The sequence below is a fragment of the Synchiropus splendidus genome, chromosome 1 (assembly GCF_027744825.2).
Source record: "Synchiropus splendidus isolate RoL2022-P1 chromosome 1, RoL_Sspl_1.0, whole genome shotgun sequence".
Classification (NCBI taxonomy): Eukaryota; Metazoa; Chordata; class Actinopteri; order Syngnathiformes; family Callionymidae; genus Synchiropus; species Synchiropus splendidus.
The window spans coordinates 35,695,862-35,718,827 of NC_071334.1; the positions used below are offsets into that span (position 1 = coordinate 35,695,862).

The 22,966-nt window shown below is 40.9% G+C and overlaps 1 protein-coding gene across 1 annotated transcript; it reads left to right on the plus strand.

The window, feature by feature from the left end:
- The first annotated feature begins 1,202 nt into the window (after nucleotides 1-1,202).
- Nucleotides 1,203-22,311, plus strand: swt1 (SWT1 RNA endoribonuclease homolog). The gene is made up of 17 exons (XM_053861612.1): nucleotides 1,203-1,401; nucleotides 1,997-2,078; nucleotides 4,014-4,090; nucleotides 4,152-5,304; nucleotides 5,370-5,499; nucleotides 5,888-5,986; nucleotides 7,433-7,624; nucleotides 8,109-8,202; nucleotides 9,547-9,725; nucleotides 11,445-11,575; nucleotides 11,726-11,864; nucleotides 13,230-13,369; nucleotides 13,432-13,592; nucleotides 13,762-13,908; nucleotides 17,300-17,366; nucleotides 17,442-17,509; nucleotides 21,122-22,311. The coding sequence occupies exons 2-17, from the start codon at nucleotides 2,010-2,012 to the stop codon at nucleotides 21,204-21,206; spliced, it is 2,931 nt and encodes a 976-aa protein (XP_053717587.1). The 5' UTR covers nucleotides 1,203-1,401; nucleotides 1,997-2,009; the 3' UTR covers nucleotides 21,207-22,311.
- The last annotated feature ends 655 nt before the right edge of the window (nucleotides 22,312-22,966 follow it).

Sequence of the window (22,966 nt, forward strand, 5' to 3'; positions counted from 1 at the left end):
GCCTCAACAAGAAGTATAAAGAAGAAATGTAGTCATCTCGATGTGTGCTTCTACCAGTGTCTGATCTGTAAGTCACGGCTCTCGTTGTGCTGGCAGACTCTACCTGGAGAAGAGCCCGGATCGATCTGTATAGGCCTGGAGAGATTGTATTAGGTAAACGCAGCTTGGATAAAGAACGGAATCCTGATCATTTACAGCTACCTGGAACAACGAACACGATTGGTAGGAAAAGCTAATATCGGGTTATATAGTACTTTGCAGGAGGTTGAGGATATTTTCCTACAGTAGGAAAAGCTAACATCGGGTTACATTGTATTTGGCCGGAGGTTGAGGATATTTTCCTACAGAACCTAACAGACACTGTGATATTGGGTAAGGTAACCTCAATTTGACCCTGCATCAGAATTGTGAGTGCTGTGCATGGTAAGGACAGCGTGGAAGAATATGTGGGGTGGAAGAGTGATTTATGAAAGGCAGGAACCATCTGGTACGAGTACCAAGGGGAAATGGATGAGCCATTTAACCACAGGACCAGTCGAAACCTCCTGATCTGACCCTGAGTTTGTGGGTAAGAGCACCTACCTTCCCCCAAGTGAAGTAATGTGAGTGATAAGGAGCCTCTGGGAAACAGCGATGGGTGAGGAGGATGAATTATGGACCACGGAGACGGAGATGCGTGGGGTGAGAGAGTGATTTATGAAAGGTAGGAGAACCGAGGAGCAACTGAGAAGACTAATCTAAACACAGAACCAGTCCAAACCGCCTGACCTGAGTTTTAGGGAGGAACACCCCGATCTGTGGGATGCACAACTAAGTACACTAACTGCAACAGAACCCCAACCTAAATCTGGTCAAAACTGCTAAACAGCATACCCAAATATCGGCGGGACGTCACTCTTACAAAGAATGAATGAAGGGTCTTAAGTAAAGTTAGAAAGTTGTCACTCTACCGGACGACTGATCAGGATAAGTCAGATCACAACTTCTGCCACGACTGTCTAGAGTTAACTCCCAAAGAAATGTAATTAACTACACGCTGAACTTAATTTTATTAATTTGATCATGTTGTCTTATTTAACAACTTAAAACAAAACGTTGCAGCAGCACAAATAATCGATGGTTGACTTGCAGTTCTGGAAAAAGCCACATGATGGTGGTACTGATACATTTGAGACAGAAAATAGCGCCGAAGAAGACTGACGGTTGTTTTGCTTTCCGGGAGACGGTTCTTACCAAAGCAGGACGTCTTCTTCTGCTTTTAAACTCCAGCACCGACTTCATTCCATGTCAAACCCCAACTACAAAACTATTTAACACGAAGAAGACGCCTTGTCATGGACTTTTCTAAAGTCGTCTTGCGGGCGTCCGACCAGGCGTCTCAACTTTTATAGCAACCTATCGGTGCGTAAACATCAGCATGCCTTGTAATTTTATACCTGTGAAGAAGGAACACATTTTTACGTTTTACAGTACAGTGTCCCAGATGGTGAAGTTTCTGACTGACAGAACCGACTGTGCGAAAGTGGTTCATCTGTAGGAAGCTTCATAGTCTCCTCTGATCACCGACCAAGTTGCTCTGCCGTTCGCAAATATCAGATTTACAAATTTATTTAGCGGTGTTGTTGCAAGTCCATGTAGTATATAGTAGTAAATTGAAAACATTTAAAACTCTCAGAACATTTTAAGTCTCCATAGTATGACAGTGACATTATGAAATGGGTTTTCTGACCAATATTTTTATTGCTGTTTTATATGATTCTATTTGTTTTGTTTTTGCGGTACCGGTTTGTGAAACAGTACTCTATATGTGAGAAAACCATAGTGTGCAAAAACATCCTAGTTTCCATTAGTGACATTAATGATCCAGTATATCTGAAATTGTTACATGTAATTGTTGAGAATATGCTGCTTTCTATGCTAGTGCATTGTGGTATTTTTGTCTCATAAATCTAGGTAGTAAAAATGCTGTATATTGGATGATATTTTCTGTTTTCAGCTCCTGGTTGAAAATGTCTAAAAAGTCAAAGAAGAGTAAAAAGAGATCATACTCTTCCCCATCTAGAGAAGATGATGAGAAGGTAAGATGTTTGATACAGTGTGTCATATGTTCACTGTTGAACACATGCATGTGAATAGATTTATTTAATTAACAATTTTATTTAAAGATCATCTTAAATCAGGTACTGACCAGTGACTGGCTCTATGTTAGACAACTGAAGATGAATTACACTTTCCTGTGAACTTTTCCCTTGGTCTGTAGATCCTTCAACCCAAGAGATTCTCAGCTGAATTTATTGCTTCCATCTGGAAAGTAGCCCCTCAGCATGTCTGGGGTAAACACTAACTTGCATTGTCCGCCATTATACGTGAATTGCAATGTGATAGCAAGTACATCAAGATGTGAGTCAGATACAGGGGATTACAATACATTTTGTTGTTTAATCAATACTGTATTTCTAAAGACGAACAATGTCCAGAAAGGCACAGTCTTTACCAATACAGTCTTTAGACAACCCTTTTTACATTTAACATTGTCACTCTTATAAGAAAATATTTCAAACGACATTTAAGTTTTGTCAAATGATATGATGGCACGCTACATAAGTTACAGGCAAGAAAAAGACTTAACTTTGACAATGTTTATTCCAGAAATCGACCTCACGTTTTACTTCAGCATTAGGTAAAGGCATAGGGGATAAAAGAATGGAGGTCATGGTGAACCAAGGAGGAGGGTGGCATGTAAGTGGGATTGAGCCTGGGAAGAAGGTGGAATGAGAGCTGCAGACTGATGAGTGGTTCATACAAGTCTTTGAAGTCACTGTAAAACAATCTAATGAATAAAATAGGCTTCTCATATTATAGACAGATTACATTATCGAGTGTGTGGACTGTTACAACAGCTATGTCAAAGACAGACGCTTCTGAAATGACTCAACTTCCTTTGCAATTATCTGTATTCACACCCTCAGATTGTCACAATGCTCACTTTGCTGAAGGTTTCAGATAAAATGTGCTCTGGAATGTGCAGCTGCACCGAAGCAGACAACCTTCAGCTTGAGAAAAAACACAATTTGGTATAATACCAGCTGTATGTGCATCCGTATCAACCTTATCAAGCAGGTGTCACTCCCTCTTGGGGACACAAGACTGAGACAAATATACTTGAAATTTGCATAGAATGACTCCAGACTCAGTTTCAAGATATAGATTCTCTTTTACTCTGCGTTAACTCGTATTTGTCCACCCCATATTTGGTACTGCTGTGCTTTTGTTTATATCTCCCACAAAGGTTCCTTACAGCGATTGTCCTTGCGCTGTCTGCTGACCTGAGCATCAAGACATGCACACATCTGCGTGCTTTCTTGTTCCAAAAAGATAAGGGGGAGGTCATTAGGTGGTGCGCTCTGCTAGAGTTTCTTTGACTTGTGTGTTCAGCGCCGTTACCCTTCATCTCCTGAAGGATCAATAAACTTACTAACTGCAGCAAACTCAACTGTTATTGACCGATCGATCCATTTGGTCCATTGTGTTTACAGACATAATTGATAACTGAGATTCCACTGATATGCTATATGTTATACTGTATATTATGCTTAATTTTTCACCGTGCATTGCAGATTTTTTTTGCTTTGTTGTCATGTTCAGTCAACAAATAGAGAAGATGGCAAACAATATTACATATTATGGCGTACAATATTGCAATATTAACATTAATATATAACAATATCAATATTGCTGATTGGCTCAGTTGAGATAACAGTTGCCTCCTATCTCAACATTCAGAATGAAATTATTTATGAAATTAGTGAGATCATTTCAGGGCATACTGTAAGTACACACCTTGCTGATCTTTTTCTTTTTTCTTCGCTCCTGTTGTTTGCTTCGACGATCCCTTCCATCGCATCCAGTGTATCATGCAGTCCCCAGAACAGAATCAGTTGCCTGCCTCTGTATTAAATGTTGTTTCACATGACAATTGCTATTGCTTTCTGTCTATTTTGTTTTTCTACTAGAAGCGCAAAAAAAGCAAAGAAAATGAAGATCGACGCAAAAGTGAAGATAAATATGAAGACAAGAACAAGCATGACAGGTGATATTGCTAATGATGAGTGTTTAAAGGTCCTGTTTTTCATATTGTTTTCTTCACCTAGCCGTTCAAAGCATGCAGTGCGCCATTCACCGGTACATGACAAGGATTCCTCAAGAGGCCGTGCAATTAAAAAAGCTGTTTATAGGCAGTCAAAGACACACTTGACCAATGAAGAATCTCATGGAAAGCACGAGGGACATTCGAAGAGCAGAACGGAATCTCAGTCTTGCCATTCAACACCCTGTAGTAAGGACAAACCGCTGAATGTTGGAGAAAGCACTATCGTCAGGGACCGTATATCTACTGATGAAAGACCATCAACTTCTGTGACTGCCCTTGCCATTCCTGTAAGGCATTTTTTGGAAAAAGGCCAGAAAACGCCAGAAAAGCCACACACAAGTGACCTTGCTCTTCATCCTTCCAGGAAGGATAGAAAGTGGATTGTTGTGGAGAACAGCCACAGGGACCCACCTTATACTAGAAGCCTCAGCTCCAGTATGAAGGCCAGGGATTCCCTCAGGTCTTATTCTGTGGTGGAGGACTCAAGACGTCATGCAAGTGCTCAAAGTTTCTCTACAGAGCCGCGGCACAAAGATAAGCACAAAGCTGCTAAAAGCACTCATGGACTTGATAAAACATTCACTCATAAATCACGACAGTCCAGTCCACCGCTGTGCCGAAAATCAAGTGAAGACCACAAGTCTTCAAGGTCTACTGTCATGAGTAGAAGTACAGGGACTGCTTCTACCAAAGAGAAGGATTTAGTTTCAAAAGAAACAAAGAAGGGACTGTGTGCAAAAGAAAAGTCACCTGCGGAGAATATTATCTCGCAGTCAGTAAAGACTAGTGTGAGTAGTGCTCGTGCTTCTAAAAATGTCGCCATTCATACCTGGTCGTCAGTCAGTTCAGCTCCTAAGATTGTGAAAGACATTCCCCACCGGAAAGAGAGAGTAAACCTTTCATGTAGCCAACAAAAGGTGTACACTCTCAAATCACCTGAAGAGAATGTTCAACCACAGACACCCAGGACGTCCTTGAGCACTAACAAGGCTTCTTCTACTTCCAAACCCTGGCCTGTGTGTGCGGTCCCTCCGAAAATGCACGCCAAGCAGAGTGGTGCAGATCTCCCCTCTGTCAGTTGTAAAACAAATTCTACGTGTCAAGCGTCGTTGGATGAGTCATGTGGCCCCAGCAGTCAATTGTGGTGCAATCAGGTAATTTGCATGTTCATTGTTTCTGAGTTGTATTTTTATTATCCCTGCAATAATTTACACCGCAGATGCAAGTCGCAGAGCAGCTTCATCTTGCTCGGTCTGAAAAGAGACTGGAGGTGAATATTCGGGAGAGCTACGGAGAACTCACCTGCATGGACATCGACTCACCTGAAGAGGGCGTTACAGCTACACAGAGTGAGTCCCTAGTCAGTGAAGCTTGACATTATTGTTACTGTCCTCTGATGATTGTCAAGACATGAAGTGGCCTTATCGATCGGTTAATGACTCTTGTATTATGCATGTGTTACATACTCCTCTCATTATGTGCGTATTTACTAGGGATGCCGTGAAATAAAAACACTATGGTGCCAGTTGTCTCCACTGCAGTCATGCCTAACTGTGGCATTATCTCACTATAATCAAGGCATTGTAATAAAGTCGTATTCGTGGTTCAAATAATTAGATATTATGGAAATATTTATTTTGTGCTGACATTTCCACATGACATGCGCAATGACTCCCTTTTCTCTTCCATGTCAAAATCAAATGTAATGTCTTTGCGATGGAATTTGTTTCTGTACAGGCAACGAACCGCAGCAGGACTTGATTCTTGTCCTGGACACAAACATCCTCCTCAGTCATTTGGATTATGTGAAGCAGGTTGTCTCTCGTGGACTTGAAGGTACGCTTTTGTCTTTTTTTTCTATTCATAACTCTGTATCCACCCACTTCCTCTTAGCTTCTTCTTCCTTTTGCAAGGAATTAAAATGAGAAATGCAACAACTTTTTTTTTGCCAGCTAAGCTTTTCTTACTTGCAAGGTTGGATGTTATTTTGATTGAATCAATTCCGTCAATTTTGCAGTCTCTGATTTTTTTAGGTGTCATATCAGGTTGCTTAGTCAACTTCTCAAACACCCTCACCAATAATTTACTTTTTATTTTTGCTTAAACACAATATTCTATCCTTTTATCATGTTTTTCTAAACTTTTTATTTTGCATATCTATGAATTCGCATATTTTGTTTATATTTATTTTACTAGCTTATTAACTTGTACAGCTGCCTTAAATGTTATGTCCCCAGTCTAGGAGAAGGTGGATACATTTATCAATGCTAACACAAAGCAACCATTTCTCTACAACATGTAACAAAAGTAAAAGACATAGTCGACAAATGAAATAAATGTCCCCTGAGTCACAAATTTGGTTCTTAAACAAACCTCTCAATGAAACTTAAACTGGTGCGAGGATGACTGTGTTACATTACAAATAGCAAACAAAAAGTTCTTCATATACACTAAACTCAGGATGTTTGCTTGAACTTAAATTGAGGGATTTAACACAAATAAAATGCAATGACAAAAAGGAACAAAACAAAAATGAGTACTAGCTCTGAGCAACAAACCACACACAAAAGAATAATCACAGGATCACACAACAACACCTGCTGCTGGCTTGGGAGTGGCTGGATCAAGTGTGAAACATGTCTTATTTTTCTTTAATTACAAGCTGAAACATTATAAAACTCAACTAATATCAAATTGATAGGTTTGAGGTTAACTCTCTCATTTTAAAATGAGCTCATCTGAAGAATTATTCATGAGTGCTTCCACTGAACATAAAAACAACAATAGTTGTTGCCCAAATATAACATTCAACTTTTAAATGAAGCTGCTTTCTTCCTCTAATAAGTACAGATGGGAGGCGTACAAACAAGAATATCTGTTCAAAGAAGAGCAGACAAAGTGTAAGTTGTGTAGTGGATAGTGGATTCCCCTCAGGTGTCATCGTGGCGAACAGTGGTGGAGTTATAAAAAAATAACAATTCAGGCTGTTGAATAAATCTTTGTTTCCGTCTTTTGCCTTGTATGACATTAGTCATCGTTCCTAGATTCTTGAAAAAGAAGTTATCCTCTCATCCATTCCACGCATTAAATTCAATTCTCAGGCTGAACACAGACTAGCAACCTATCACTTCACAGCCTACACTCTGACTGAGTCAGGCTCCTAACTGTAATGAACAATCAAAATTAAAACCTATAAACTATTCCAAAGAAATCTGCAAATACTTCTTCCTCATTTTAAAATCTATTGTATATTTACCACATGGCTAATTCGCATCTCTATAGGTGTGGGTCATCCAGTCGTCTTGATCCCCTGGGTGGTCCTGCAGGAGTTGGACTCACTAAAGAAGGGAAGAGGGTTGGCCGGCTCAGTTTCCCACCTAGCCTGCCCTGCCATCTCCTACATTCACAACTGTCTTAAGAATCGGGAGCCACACCTGTGGGGTCAGTCGATGCAGCAGGCGTCTGTGATTAACGGTAGGTCCCACACTCTGAAGCACAATGGAGTGAAGACATAAAAAACTAAGTGGCACTATTATGTACTGTAGGTGGCAGCAAAACTGTCATTGGATGGACATCAAAATAATTAAAATTACTTTGAGGTATTTCTGTTTTCACAGTCTTGTGTTTTAACTTGTAGCCATCGGGTGTCACTGTTACTCTGCTAACTCTTCAGTTCAGCTCCATTCAGTACTGACACATTTGCTGATGGAAATTATAAATATATATATATATATATATTTTTTTTTTTTTTTTTTTTTATTGCAGTTGAGCGTTAATTTGTATTCAAATCGATGTTTCACTGATTCTTTCAATTTTTTCATCAGCTTCCAACCCAACATGTGTCTTCAAGTAAAATGCCTGTGCTATGTCAGACAGAGCTCTTTCTGTTGTAAATGAAAAATCTTTGTCCTCATCCTCAATGTCACATCCTGCCTCCTTGTTTCTCTTTTGTCCTCAGATGGTCTAAACGCTGAGAATAATGATGACCGGGTGCTGCAGTGCTGCCTGCAGTACCAGACTCTGTATCCCGGCTGCGCTCTCAGACTGTGCACGTGAGTCCAAGTCCCTCCCTCCTTTTCGTACTCTCTCGCTCCAAGTGATATAGTGCTGTTTTTGCAGTGTGTGTGTGCGTACGCGTGTGTGTGCGTGTGTATGTGTGTGCGCGTGTACTTTTCAAATAATGCATGTGATCTGTCACACGTGGCTGTGGCTAGATAGTTCCAGTGGGGATCAGAAAAAGAGCAGGGCAGACAGTGTTTGGGTCAGAATAGATGTGCTGAGCTAGGAACCAGGCAGGTCTTTTGTGTTGCTTCTCCTGTCTGTTGTTTTGGTTTGACCTATTTCTCTGTGATGAGACATCAGTACCAGACTCATTCACTATTTTCCAGTGGAATGTGCTGTGGGATATTTTTGTACACACAAACACTCTGTACAAAGAAATAAGCATGTTGCAGTGTAGTTTTCAAGCCGTCCTTTTAATTTTTATGACTTTATCTCTTTGGTTCTAGTCCAGTTTAGTCAATTGAAAGTCTTTCAGTGTTATTTTAGTTTGTTCACACTGAACACAATGATTTACATGTAAGTCATTGTAGAGGCACAATTCCGTCCAACAAAGTTTACTGCTGCAATATGGGAGCGGGACACATTTGGGGTGACCTTGTTGCAGCCTCATCACGATTAAAGTTTCAGGCATTGACATTTGCCATGCCAAACACTGAAGCGTAAAAACATGCAGCGCATTAACCAATCACTTCCATAGTCCCTTGTCACTTTCAGGTTACTAAACATTGTTTATGAAGTTTTCATAGCAGCACAGTGCGGCTTCTCAATAATGTAATGAGTATAGAATGGATGTCTGTGCACTGTATGAGTGTGATGTGACTGCTGAAAGGAATGTTGCATCTTCTTTTAGTCAAGAAGACTTTTGGTCATAGATTTTGTTACAATCCACATTTAGTTTTGTAATACAACACAATTTTCGGTGAATTTTGTTTATATTCTTAGGTAGTCACCTAAATATTAGGGTCACTGCAATAATACGGACACCCATATGGAACATTGTTGGATGTTTCTTCCTGCACAAAATTATATATTCATTTCATATTACAAAAACTGCAAGGTCGCATACACAATCCCTCAAAACACTTCCTGCTCAGCCTTAAAAATCAGCCCAAGCAGGTTCTGTTGCAACAGCTAACCTGCATAAGATAACCTGATGGCCAGCAGCTGCAAATCTTAGTCATCAAAAATAAAGTAGTAATGATGATGGTGTATGCAAAGAAAGGTTTGCTTGCCTCAGCCCAAAAATATGTTAGAGGTGTAAGAAAGGTGAAGCTCACTCACTGCAGTCTCTGACAGCCTGATTGACAAGCATCACTTTCTGTCTTTCCTCCTAGCAATGATAAAAACCTCTGCAGCAAAGCTCTGCTTAGCGGGGTCAAAGCCTCCAGTAAGACTGATTTGGAAGCAGAGAGCAGTGTTTCCAGACGTCAAAGTACCCACATTCCCCTCCTCCCTGTGGCATCTTCACCAAGCACAACAGCTACACCACAGCAGTCAAAACGTCCTGCTGTAGGTGAGTCTGGGATCCACTGGAAAACAGGACATTTTTTAGCATGCTACTTTTATGGTTCTACAGCCGCCCACGTCTTTCTTCTCTTCCTGTGCCTTTTGTCACTTGAGTGAAATGAAAACCCTCAGTTATGGTCCCAACAATTGACTCAGTTCAGTTCTCATTGTGCCTGCACTAATAAGACAATGTGTTTATCATAGTGTTAGATAAAGATAAAGAGTAATATAATACTCAGACAACAGATGTAGTCCCTATTTGTATATTGCAGTGAGGAATCAAAAGTACTGCCTCATGAGTCACACACTCCCAGTTCAGACAACAATTTCTATTAGATTTCTTGAGCTGCCACATTTATCTCTCATAAGCCCCCAATTTTCAACCCTACCTTGCAGTGTTGTCAACAGCAGATTTTATGTTATGTGACATATTTATGACTTTATGATGTCATCGCTTTGTTTATTGGATGAGAAATTTATATAACTGAAATAAACAGAGGGTTATCAAAATAAACAGAGGGTTTTTCATCTTTTTACTTACTTGTTTATGGTCTATCATATACTCACATCCATCATGTCATATACATCTGGGATGTCGAACTCAGTCACAAAAGGGGCTGAAATTTTAAACAGTAAATGTTGCTGGATCAGAATTCATATTTATTGATCCATATATTGGGAAATAAGATTTGTTTTACAATCAGTCGCTTCATTTTTGACACAACGAGGTGTATTCGATGGGAGAGCGGAGCTTTAACCACATGTTGCTAGATTCTTAAAATTATTTTCTCCCTGCAGGACATTTTTTATATTTCTTGGCCAGAGAGACTCTGAGTCATACTTGTAATAAACTATTTAAAGGTCTTGCCGGTCCTCATGAGATGACTTGGTGGGCCACGTCTGACATGTATGCTTATGTGAAAGTGCCACTACGTGAGGATGCTTAGATAAACCACACCTGAGAGTGTATTTTGAATTCCTTATTCTCCTGTGTCATAAGAAATGTATGAGGAAGTATTCCAGCCAGCAGTGCAGCTCTCAACAACAACCTCCCTGCTTCCCAGACACTGCAGAGAAAATCTGAGCAATTGGTTTCGACTTCACATCTCAAATGTATATTCCATCAATGAAACTGTTTTCATTGATTGTGACTGAGACACAGAGTCGATCTTTGTTTCACCATTTTAATATATGTCAAATTAATGAAATTCCTTAAAGTGGGCCTGTTTGACAGATTGGAACTTTGCACAGTATTGACTGCAAAAACAAAGGATTGTATGAAATAACTTACTTATCCAAGTACGAACTGTGCACTCAAAAAGCAAAAGCAAGAGGGTCAACACAGCCAAGGCAGGGATTATTAGTTGAGCTCAAAATTGTTGATCAGCAAAAAATAAAGTTAGTCTTTTTTTTCTCTTCATTGAAATTCATTTCTGTGACAATATGCTGTTTTGTCCTTTTTCTTGTTTGTATTGTTTTTTACATGATAAGTCTGTTTTAACTCATTTTTCCAGTGGAATGCGCTCCAATTATAAGACGAAACTGCTGCTTTTCCAGCAGCTTCTATTAATGTTTAGCCATCCAAATCTAACTAGAGGCGTTTAGAAGCAGCTGAGTAAGTCGCAGTATTTTTTTTTAAAGTTGCCTCAGTCTGATAGTTAACAATTTTTAATGTAGCCCTGCCAATGTCATTTTATGTATAAACTGCATATGTTACTCGTTTCAGACAAGCATGAAGAAGTGGAAAAGAACATAAGAAACAAGTGCATTTCAGAGCTGGAACTCTGCCTGAAAGATGTACTGGCTGATGTGCTGGAGAAGGAGATGAAGGCTGTTTACGATGATCTGTGGCTGGAGGTACATGAATCTGCTTAAAGTACTGTATCCCTCTATATCAGTGGGTCTCTAGTGGTCTGGCCATGGGATCCATCTCCAAGTGTTACCGAAATGCACTCTTTTCCTGATACCTGGGACAGTTAATAAAGTGTGTGTGTTTCTGTTTTCCAGATTGTGTGCCGAAAACCTCCCTGGACTCTCAGTGACATTCTACAGTGTTTTAAAAAGCACTGGATCGCTGTGTTTGGTTCTCTTGTCCCACGGAAGCTGCAGGACAACGTTGACGATCTTATAAAGTTCTTCAACTCAGGTAAGGTGAAGTTGGCGAAATTATGGATGTAGAGATTAATCTTGAATGATTTTAGTCAGTGAGCCTGCCACAAAGGCTGGACTCATCTTTAAAAAAACATTGCATAGAACATCAAAAGCAACATGTTCAGCCTTCTTCACAGTTATTGGTTTTTCATTGTGAGATGGAACTTCATGTGTAGTTATTCTGATGACGTTTTAGTGTTTTTATATGGGCAACATCATCTGAGAACTAGAGTTACAATAGAACTTGATAACCTTGAGAATGTGTTTGTACTCTCAAGTTTGTATTATGGGAGGGCAGAGCTTTAACCACATGTTGCTAGATTCTTAAAATTGTTTTCTCCCTGCAGGACATTTTTATATTTCTTGGCCAGAGAGACTCTGAGTCATACTTGTAATAAACTTGTTGTCCACTGCACTCAGTGGAGGAACACCACAGAACTGGGTCAACAGCTAAAAGCGGAGGCTGGAATATGTGTCACAAAGCTGCTGAGTCGCTCTCTGCCGCACACTGTCTTTAAGATCCCATTGCATTTCGCTTTCTGCTGAGTGGACAACCTCATTATCTCTCAAAGTGGCCATTCACAACTCTGTCACGTACCACAATTTTGTTTTTAATAAAAATGTTCAAGGCTCCTCCTTCCCTCTGTGTGTGTGTGTGTGTGTGTGTTGAAATACGATGGCATGACATCAGATTTCCTTGTCCCACGCAGCCTGGCTCTTTGCCAGTGAAGTGTGAGTCAGGCCAGGAGGAGGAGAAAGAGGAGGACAGGAAGAGGGATAAACTGTGGAGAGGATAAGAACCGATGTTGTAGTGGAAAAGTACTGAGGAAGATTTGCTCTCTCATCAGAGTGTGTGTGCGCCAGGGACATTAATTAAAGCTACTAAATTGGTCATGACGTGGACTGGTGACTTATGTGTCCTTTGACCGCAACGCGTCTTCACCCTCGCTCGAGGTCTGCTCTAGCTCTCGCAAAATCTTAAGTCATCCACAAAGCAGCTTCCGCACAGGACATGCCGTCACTCCTTGTCAACGCCACCTGGGATCCTAACATAATATATAACAATATTATAATAATATAATATATATATATATATATATATATATATATATATATATATATATATATATATATATATATATATATATATATATATATATATATATATATAATATAATAATATTATAACATGCCAAAAATACTGTGCTGTGCCGCACTACACTGCACCAACGTTACCCCCACCAGCTGACTATTGATGACGTATCTGACTCTGCAGAACTTATTTCACTTGGCGCCGATTCATTGTTTATTAAATACTCTATGTCTGGAGAAATGAGTGGCTGTATTTGCTTTCTTTCAGGTAACTCATTGCCTACTTGCAGTGTAGTAGCATCTATCCGTCGGGCCAAAGAATTTGTGAAGGCCTTCACGTCGAGGTCCAGCCTGGTCAGCAATGCTCTGTCTGAAATGGACAATATGGTCAACACCCTACAACATGGGGTTAGTTTGGAATCTTATAAAAGAATGCAGTCATCTTTTCATTTAATTTTTGAACATTCTAGGCTGCTCAGTTGCTTCAAACACCAACAGTGGATGAGTCTGCTGACTGTGACGTGATCATGAAGGAGGTGGAAGATTACAGGCAGCCTGCACTTCCTCAGGTCTCCTGCCAGGAAGTGTGGGCAATGTTTCACAACATCTGGGTTAACGTCTTCCAAATAAGGTGGGTGATCAAGGGTTAAAGAAAGATCGTTTTCATAAGTCAGAGCTGCTGTTGGCTTTCACTTCCCTTTCACTTGCTTACTTGACCTGTTAAAATAAACATGATTAATCTTGTTAGAAAAAGATACTTGTTGTTCCTCCTCTGATCTCAAAGAGTTCATTTGTTGCAGCTTGGAAGTGTTCAAAGCTCTTAGCTTTGACCCTGACAGCATGCAGAGTGGTCTACCGGTGGGGGGTCCGCCGCCTCCACAGGACGCTCTAGCCTGTTTGAACAAATTGTCCTCCATGATCTCGCAGCTGCTTGAAGCCTTCAGCAGGTATTTCACCCATTCGCACCAATCTTTCATTTTGATTAACTGTTCATCCTCACCTCAAGAAAACATGTGAGTTGGTCAGACTGTCCTGGGACGAGTTCTACTCTTAAAGTGGCTTTATTTTCCGTTTAAGATCCTCGACTTGGACTTGACTTCTATCCATTTTACGAACTACACACACAGAATTACACTGCACAATAGAGTTGAAATGCTGAAAGGGGCAACTGATTTTGTTGATGAACAAAATGTTGGAAGCGTATAAGTGTTTAGTAATAGTAATAATGAACTCTTTCCCTGTGACATTTTCTAGTGCCATTGCTTTCTAATGACTTTCAAGCGCTTCACATCTGCGGATGCAATACCTGCTCTTGAATCTGTCAGCCTTCTGTATTTTGTCCTATTGTAGCACCCATCATCAGATCATTGGCAATTCCTACTCTTGAGCTCCGTCAACACTGTCCATCAGCCATCAGTCTCCATGGCAATTTCAATGAGCACATATCTCGAATGCAATAGCCCTCCATTCCACTGAAGCCCAAGTGAAGTGTCTTTGGCCTGCCCTTGACTGCCTCTCTCTTGCTGTGTCCTGGTTATGAGTGGCCTACACTCGCAGTCTACCTGGCAATGTGTTGTGGTCCTGTTGTTTGACCTTATCACCTTCGCCGGGACACAACAGAGTGCACTATGCAGAGCTTCTGCACTCAGCTTTTATGGAGTCTGGTGAGGTAAAAGTTTTAAATACTGGTCAGGAAAAAGCTGGTATTCTCGCGAGTTAATCTCATTAGCTCCAGTTCTGTTGGTGAGAATATCTGATGTTCAGTTGCTCAGCAAACTCCCCTGCCTCTGTGCGACTTCTTTTTCTCACAGTCACATGTATGGAAGCAGTGTCAGACACAAACACAAGCTTCTGCCTGTGTGTGTGTGTGTAACGGTCACAAGTTGACCATTGTGAAAGCGGAATGATTCACTATGTTTTGGAGCAGTTTGTCCGCAACATGCAGAAGCACCGATGAGTAGCCGAACATGAGCTTTACTTCACCATGTCACTGATGGCTTCCTGATTTGGCTCATTTGTCAATTTGTCTTCATGCTGTGTGTCTACATACTGTTCATTTCCTGTGCTACACAGCTTGTGGTGCGTTTTCTCTCCACTTTTAATTGCTCCTCACTTGATCTGTTTTTCAACTTCACACATTGCACACTGAGTGTATCTCCTACATCCGCTGCTCTCACAATGACCACCGCTCGTATCGTACCACTACTTCCTACTACTACCACTACTTAGTTACTAGTTACTCTTTGGCGACCGTTTTTTGTAGTTCATCTTTCACTACCGCTTTCAACATTGCTTAATATTACTGACACAATATCCTACCTCTTTCTGTTGGCACAAATATTTGGTTAAGCTTCTGTGACTTCTGTTAGTCCTGAGTCTATGATTAGCCCTGCTCCCACGACTTCTACAACTGCTACGTCTTTGTTGCTGTAACTGTTCATAACTGTTCTACTGTGCCGTCTGGAGATAATACTGCTACATACGCTACTATTTGATATTGCTTCCACATTTTTGCATGACTAATGTTATGACTTCCAAACTCAATCTGTTACTGTTACCACCACGACTACTTTATATTATCCTCCCAGGTTAAGGGCTGAAGGCCGACGAATGAGATCACTGGTGGTTGGCAGGAACTGAATTAGGGAAAGGGGACAGAAATGAAACATGGTGTGTTTGATGCAACTTGGTTTTCCATGACCACCAGTGCAGCAAGAGCAGTAGCAATTCATTGGGGGTGTTTTTGGAATCCAAATAAACCTACACAACGCCACCAATATCAAAAGACTTTAGTTTTCCAGCCAACCCATAAAGTTTTCTTGAAATGCCAAGTTAAAGGAGCTATAGTCTATTCCTTTCTCTTACATAAACACAACTCAGATCAGAATGGTATATTGATGCAGTCACACACACACTTACACACTTCATCCAGTGCACACATTAGGCTTTTATCCTTCTCTGTAATGGTCTAGCGTCATATCTTTTTGATCAAGTTTCTGTAGACCATGCCACATGATATGCACCTGTTGTTGCATAAGTGGGCCTTTGTATGAACTGTATCACCTCACACTCTAGTCATGTCCTCAAAGTGTCTCTCATAGACTTGTTTCCATGTTTTCAGACAGAGGAAGACCCTAATCATTTTAAATCCTCAGTACCCACGCTGCACCAAGTTCTGTTGCTCTTTTCTGAGAGTTTCCTTTTGTCAGCTCCAGCACTCGTCACATTTCTCATCTGAGCCACTTGTGTCTTCACCTGCTTGGAGGGGTGTAGTGTGCAGGTGTCTTTCTTTGTCTGCATGTTTGTCTTTCTGTGCCTGTCTGCGCTCGCGTATGTGTCTTGAGCTGCGGTTGCCAAGGAGACAGTCAGACTCACTTCTCACGTGTTTGAGCAGAGCTATGAGTCATTCCATCGAGGCATATCTCTACATCTGTCTCTGGCTCATTTTTAACTCCCTCTGGACTCAAGAGTGAAAATGCATTCCTCCTCTTTCTTACTGCTTCTATTAATATGTGACCCCTTATGTTCTCTACTTTATTTATTAACCGTTCCCTGATGCCCTGCATCACTCTGGTTTCACACTATTTCGTGACATTGTACATTGAGGAACAGGTGGTGTTCTTTGGTCCCAGTGACCTCATTACAATACAATAGGTGTTTCCATCATGATCCAAAAACAAGGTACTGTCCAACCTGTTTGGAAACCAATGACGACCACGCTGAGACCTGTTGATCAGGCAACAAAACACGTTTCTTTTTCTGGTCTTATTTTTTCTGTCTTTGAGCCCTGGCCAGATCACAGTTTATGGTTTGCTGCCCTGTTTGTACAATGATATAGCAGATAGAATTTAAGCAATAGACTTATATAATTATGTGAGTCAGTATCCGTATCCTCTGCAGTGATTTGCTCCCACCCATTTGCCATGACTGTGCATTGTTTTGTTCTCCAGTGTTGTGTTTTTATTTTATTTATTTATATATTTTTTAATGTGTCACAAGTGCAACAAAAGTTCAACATCTTGTATGGTTACTGGGCCTGAAACTGAGTGCCAGAGGAAGGCAGGTACACTGTTGAGATGCTAAAAAATATATATACAAAAAGACAAATCTAAGCAGAGCATCCATAACGTAGGGTCAGATTCTATGCTGCCATGACAACTCCAGTGAATCCCTTCTTTCACAAATTCCAAGTGATGTTACGCTTGGCTTACTTAGGGAACAGATAAATTTCCAGTCTTGTCTTTCGTGTGCACATTTTAAGCTTCAAAACATTTTGCAGTCATATGACTCAAAGCTCACCTTAAAGAAAGTCAACTCTATTTTTGCTTCCCTCCCCAGAGTCTTGTCCTCAGGTCCGGGTGAAGATGAAGTGCAGAACCTGCTGCTTGTTATCCGGTCTAATGGGGTTGGTCGTGTTTCACTTTTGATTTGAAATGTCTGGAAGATGAATGACAACATGATTTCATAAATGTTTTGACAGATCAGTGAGGAAGTTTCCAGAGTATCAGAAAAGGATTTGCTGGATTGCTTTTCCCAACAAGAATACAGGTAGGCTGATTTATATTTTAGGGTGCTAAATAGACACACAATGTTCATGCATCTATTTTAATGCAGGTCACGAGTGAAAAATTGTTCACCACTGTATTTGAGTGACCAACAGTAAGATACAACTGTCCGATCAACTATTGAGCAGTGTTAAAGGTTTGCTCTGGTCAGTCGAACCTGCACAGCAGGGAGTCATTGTCTGCCATTGTGTGATGAATTCATGTTGAACCCATTTGAATCACTACTGAACAAGTGATATTAAGTCTAACAGGTAATGAAGAGTTACATGAAAGTCCACATTTTCTCCGCATTTTCTAGCTTTTTGTTTTCTTTAATTTTTACATGTGTCATAAGGCAATCTGTAGTTGTACTGTTTGTGGACATGCAGTCTCCAGAGTGATGCGTGACAATCACATTTCAAGATAAGGACTGTTGATGCGTCAGATTGAGAATAACAAGTCTGATTTTCTTTCACTTGTCCAATGACACTCTGTACAGCAGAGCTCTATCCGCCATTCTTATCTCCTGGTACTTCGATCTGTCTGTGACTGGAGGGGACACACATCTTTTGTTTATTCTTTTTTAATGTCTCAGTGCTCTAAACTGTTCTAGGATATCTGATAATATCACCCTTGAGATCTAAGAAAGGCCACGCCCCCCAACAGTTACCAGGCCCACTAAATGACCTTTTCAACATCATCTGTCAAAACACGTCTTGGAGAGTACAAATGCATCCGCCCACTAAATACAGGGTTACGGCCAGGACTTTCTGAAACCCTGGTAGTGCGCCACATTCGCACGTGTTGTGGAAACCCTGAAATATGAGGGTTTAATAATCTTCGGTTCCTCAGTATGTCTGCATCATTATGTCACCTTTTTTTTCCAAGACGGTATGATCACTATGACTCACATTACATAAACCAAAAAAGTGGAACTAATCCCGGTCATCCTCATCCTATTCACAATGCTATCCACTGTATTGGTGCTATTCAGTAGTTTATTCATCAGTGTGGAAACCACGGGATGCCACGCTAACTCCTGACTGATATGCATTTAAAGAGGGGGAAGATGTGAAGAATTAAGTGCTGGTTTGAGAGACATTGTGAAGAGAGTTCACTCAACCCTGACATCAATTTTCAGGGCTGGGCAAACATGACTCTCAAGTGACTCTCTGCTAGTTATAGTTGATCTTTATTGTACTGCTGCAGCAGAGGCTTCTGTGCCGTCTCTGCATGACCTCTCAGCAGTCATGCAACACTGGATTTTCACAGATTGTCTATCAGACATGAGTGACACATATCCTCTTTAAAGTGATTATTTCTTTCCACAGGAGCATAAATAGTGGATGTCCATGTTCTTACTAAAGCTTCTTTCACAGTTATTGTCATTATACGTGGTTGTACTGATTTTGATGAGACTTGAGTAAATATTCTGCTGCTTTAGTGCACATGAAGTTGCTACGTTTGTCAAGTATGTATCGTGTTTGTCAACTTGGCAAATATTGACCTTATTTGAGCTCATCATTCATAAGTGAAACCTGACAACAGAAAGGGAAGTCCATGGTAGAACTTTCGCCCATGGCATCCAGTCGTGTCTCTTTCACTCAAACCAGTTTAATTCTTTCATCCTCACATAATCTCACTTGTTGAAACAGGCGCTGTTTTTACTAGTCATGGACCGCGTATTATCCACTGTGGAAGGATGTGTATTTGATGACGCACTTGAGATAAATTGGAACTAAAGGATTATCCAACACTGTTGAAAGATTAAAACCACTCAGTGTTCGCGTCACCGCGTGTTAATGGGACTCCGCTGTGATTGTTCCTTTTTTATTCACGACACGCAGTCAAGTGATCCTGCTCTTTACTCAGCGAGCACTTTAATGTTGTTAAATATTTGATCGTTGAGCTTGCTGCCAGCGTATGATGTCATAGGTTATGTAAATCCTGGTGGAGGCTTTTCTACCATTAAAGGGAGTCGGATCTGATGGAGATTTTATTGTGGGTGGAAAAGTGTTTTCAAAGGAGTCTTATGAATGCTGGAGAATTACCTGAGAACACGTGCAGTACTATTATATTGTGGCGTATAAGAGACAAGGTCGGCGGTGAGAATGGGCAGTGTGTAAATGTCATGGCCGGTAAAGAAAAGTCATGGTGGCAGCAATAGTAGGGCCAGTCGACACAAGAGTGGCCAACAACGTTTTATTGTTTATGTTTGTTAGGCTTTTAGTACGTTCTTGAGCCTCCGCTGTGCCTCTGAGTTTATTCAGGAGATGACAGTGTCTGTTATGTTGGGTTGTTGGAGAAAACAAATATTTTCACGAGGACAGCATTACTGGCCTCTCTGGCGTTGATAACATCTTCCTTCAAGTTACATTTAGGACAGATACAACCTGTGTGTTGTATTTGCCGTTAGTCACGGGTTAGTGCGATTATTGGAGATTAAACATTTGAATCTGTTGACAGTCCTAACTAAAAGTGTCTCTTTTTGCAGAGATATGTTTGCTTGTCCCAACTGCCACTCTTCAGCAAAAAATAAAAAGGAGCCCTAACAGTCTGAATTGGTTCTCAGCTCCATTTAGCCTCCTTTATTTTAGGGCCACTTTTGAATCAAACTAAGTAAATTACTGTCACATTCTTTCCCTTTTTTTTGGGAAAGCAGATCTTTATATTCTTGTTACACAGAGTAAGTGAGCATGTGTTTCAATCGCTGTTTAGCTTTAAAAGCTAAAAAACCATCCACCCCCAACAGTCCTGTGTATTGATCTGCTGCCTGTGCACACTAACGTGTTGTGTGTTGTTATCTCACCGTGTCATGTGACCCAGTGCAAATCATTTGCAGTGGGATTCCACCTTGTTAGCGGTCCCATACATATTGGTGATGTAACACTCTCTGTGTGTACCATGGATGTGCTTCAGCCAGTCTGTGCGTCACCAAATTGTGAAAGTAACTGACGGCTTGCAACAGCATGTAAACACAGCAGCAGGAAGCTGTGTCATGTTGATCCTGCGCATGTAGAAACGGAGACTTAACCAACTGTCTACACAATGAGCCTGTGTTCCCACTCATTAGTAAACTGGGCCGGAGAACCAGGGCAGAATGTCGGGTGAAAACCCGTCTCCTCCCTCAAACTTATGTAATGGGTCTGGTGGAAACAAAGCAGGAAGCCAACAGCTTCCCTCAGTGTCCTCGCTGCTGCTCAGTGGTGAGTCCACATCGAGTGGGTTTTTCCACAGAGAGGAATGAGCCAGGCACTTTTGTTCAAGCCAGGACTTGCTTTGGTCGGAGTCTGGGACATTTGAATCAATGAGAAGGCACATAGCACATGTAGAAGTTGATATCTCCTCACAAAGTTCAGTGACAACATGAGAGGGGAGAGACGACCGCTGGTTGTCTGTCAGTTTTGATGTCATTAACCCGCATCTTCTGCGGGTTTTGGACACACCAGTCCGAAACTTCATAGACCTTTTAGAAAGTTGGACAACTGCTTTCAGGATCTCACAACCAAGTAGCCAATATCTTTGTCAAATATCTTTCATTTTCTCAGGTCAGGTTGTTGACTGTGGACTTTTCTCCAGCTAACCAGCATGCTTGCCTTTTTTTCCGCCACTCCAGGGAGAAGCTCTTGATCGGCGGGCAGCAGCTGTTTAAGGTGAAAGAGACGCTTGAAGCTTGTCGAATGGCCACTAGTCCCACGTGATGAGGCCTTGCAAGCCCTCTGAGGACAACACCGTCTGCCTATTTCTTCATGATTCATGGCCACGTCCTGCAACATGAATCTTCCATACTGTATACTGTCTCTCTCTGTGTTTTGTATTATATTTGGATAAGATTTGTGTATGGTTCATTGTTTTAGAAAATACAAATAGCGCTTTTTTAAACTTTTTTTTCCCTGAAAAACGTATTGTTCACAATGTAGAACGTGAAGACATCCATAAACTAACAGTCATCTGTTACCAAAGTCTCATTTGTATCTTCATTTGTGGCAGAAGTGGGCCTTGCCTCTCAGTCTGCCGGTGGGCTCTGGGACCCACCAAAAACAATCAGACCTGGACTTGCCAGTGAGCGACATGTGGGCCAATGCACTTCCTGACTGCCCCTTTTATACTTTACATCACCAAAGTTCCCGTTCCTCACATACCGTACCGTGGTTACATACAGTCAAATGATGCTTTGAAATTGGATACATTTAAAATACATTTCACTTTTGCATTTTCAGTGACTCAAATATATGTCGCAGAAAAGTGCCCTCTGACTGGAATAAATGCTCAAAGTAATTTCTGTACATTCATATATTTATTGAACTGCCTGGTGCAATTACCTTATTATTGCTAACCGAAAATATCGGTTTGAAGTTTTCTATTTAATATGCTGTTATGCTTTTGTTTCTGCCATCAAGTTACGTTATCAGCAAAAGTGTTATTAAAAAATATTTGGATTTTTCAGTTAATCGGAAGTTGAAATGATTTCACGTAGCATTGATGTATTTTTGTTGATGTTCAATGTTTGTGTTTTTTAAGAATCACTTTCAAGTTCCAGCAACTGCGTCCGGTCCCTGCAGTGACACCTGACACGTTGTTGAATAACTTTTTGTTTGTGTGTTTGTACCTGACAATTCACTGTGTAATTAGTCACTGGTTCTGTTTGACTGCCACATTGAATATATATTTTATGAGATCTACTTTTATAGCAATTAAATGATTGACTTAAGTTTGTACTTTTGTTACAGAAAGTTGACCATTGTGGCATAATCATGCCACAATATGTTGTTATTTTGTTGAAATAAAACCAGTCGCTGCTTTTGTCAATCTGGCCATACTTACTGAAGATGTTACTGAAAATGATGGAGACCCACACGTTTCCAGATCAGAGCACAAATGGAACATGCTCACTCATCAAGCTGAGCTGTGCCGTGAGTGACAGGAGCTTCTACAGTGGAAAGTCTCCACTCTGGATTCACTGTGGATCAGAGAAGGCTTACGTTGTCGTGAGAAAGAAGTCTAGGACTCCACGAAGTGGTGCTTAAATGGGGACAGTCCTTAAAAGTACACCCCTGGTTTCATGTTGCAAGTGTGTGCTGATGACGTTCTTATTCTTCTGGTTATTTTCCTGCGGTTCTCACTGATTCCAGGCTGTGTGTTTCCACTGTGATGCTTCCTGACTGCGTGCGCTAAATAAAGTGGATTAGCGAGGTGAGCACAACAGACAGCCACAGATTCCTCCTGATGCTCTGTCACATGCGCGCACACATCCAGCATAAAACGCAGAGTTGATGATTCTCCTAGGTGCCCTGCTGCAGTCAAGTACACCAGCACACGGAGGTGTAGGAACACTGTGTGCGTTGGTCTGCCATTGCACATGTGTGGTGTGAAGTTAGCAATTTGGTTAATGACTTTTGCCTCAATGACACTTCTTCATTCTGAACAACTTAAGAATGTACAACAGTTTCTCATGAACAGA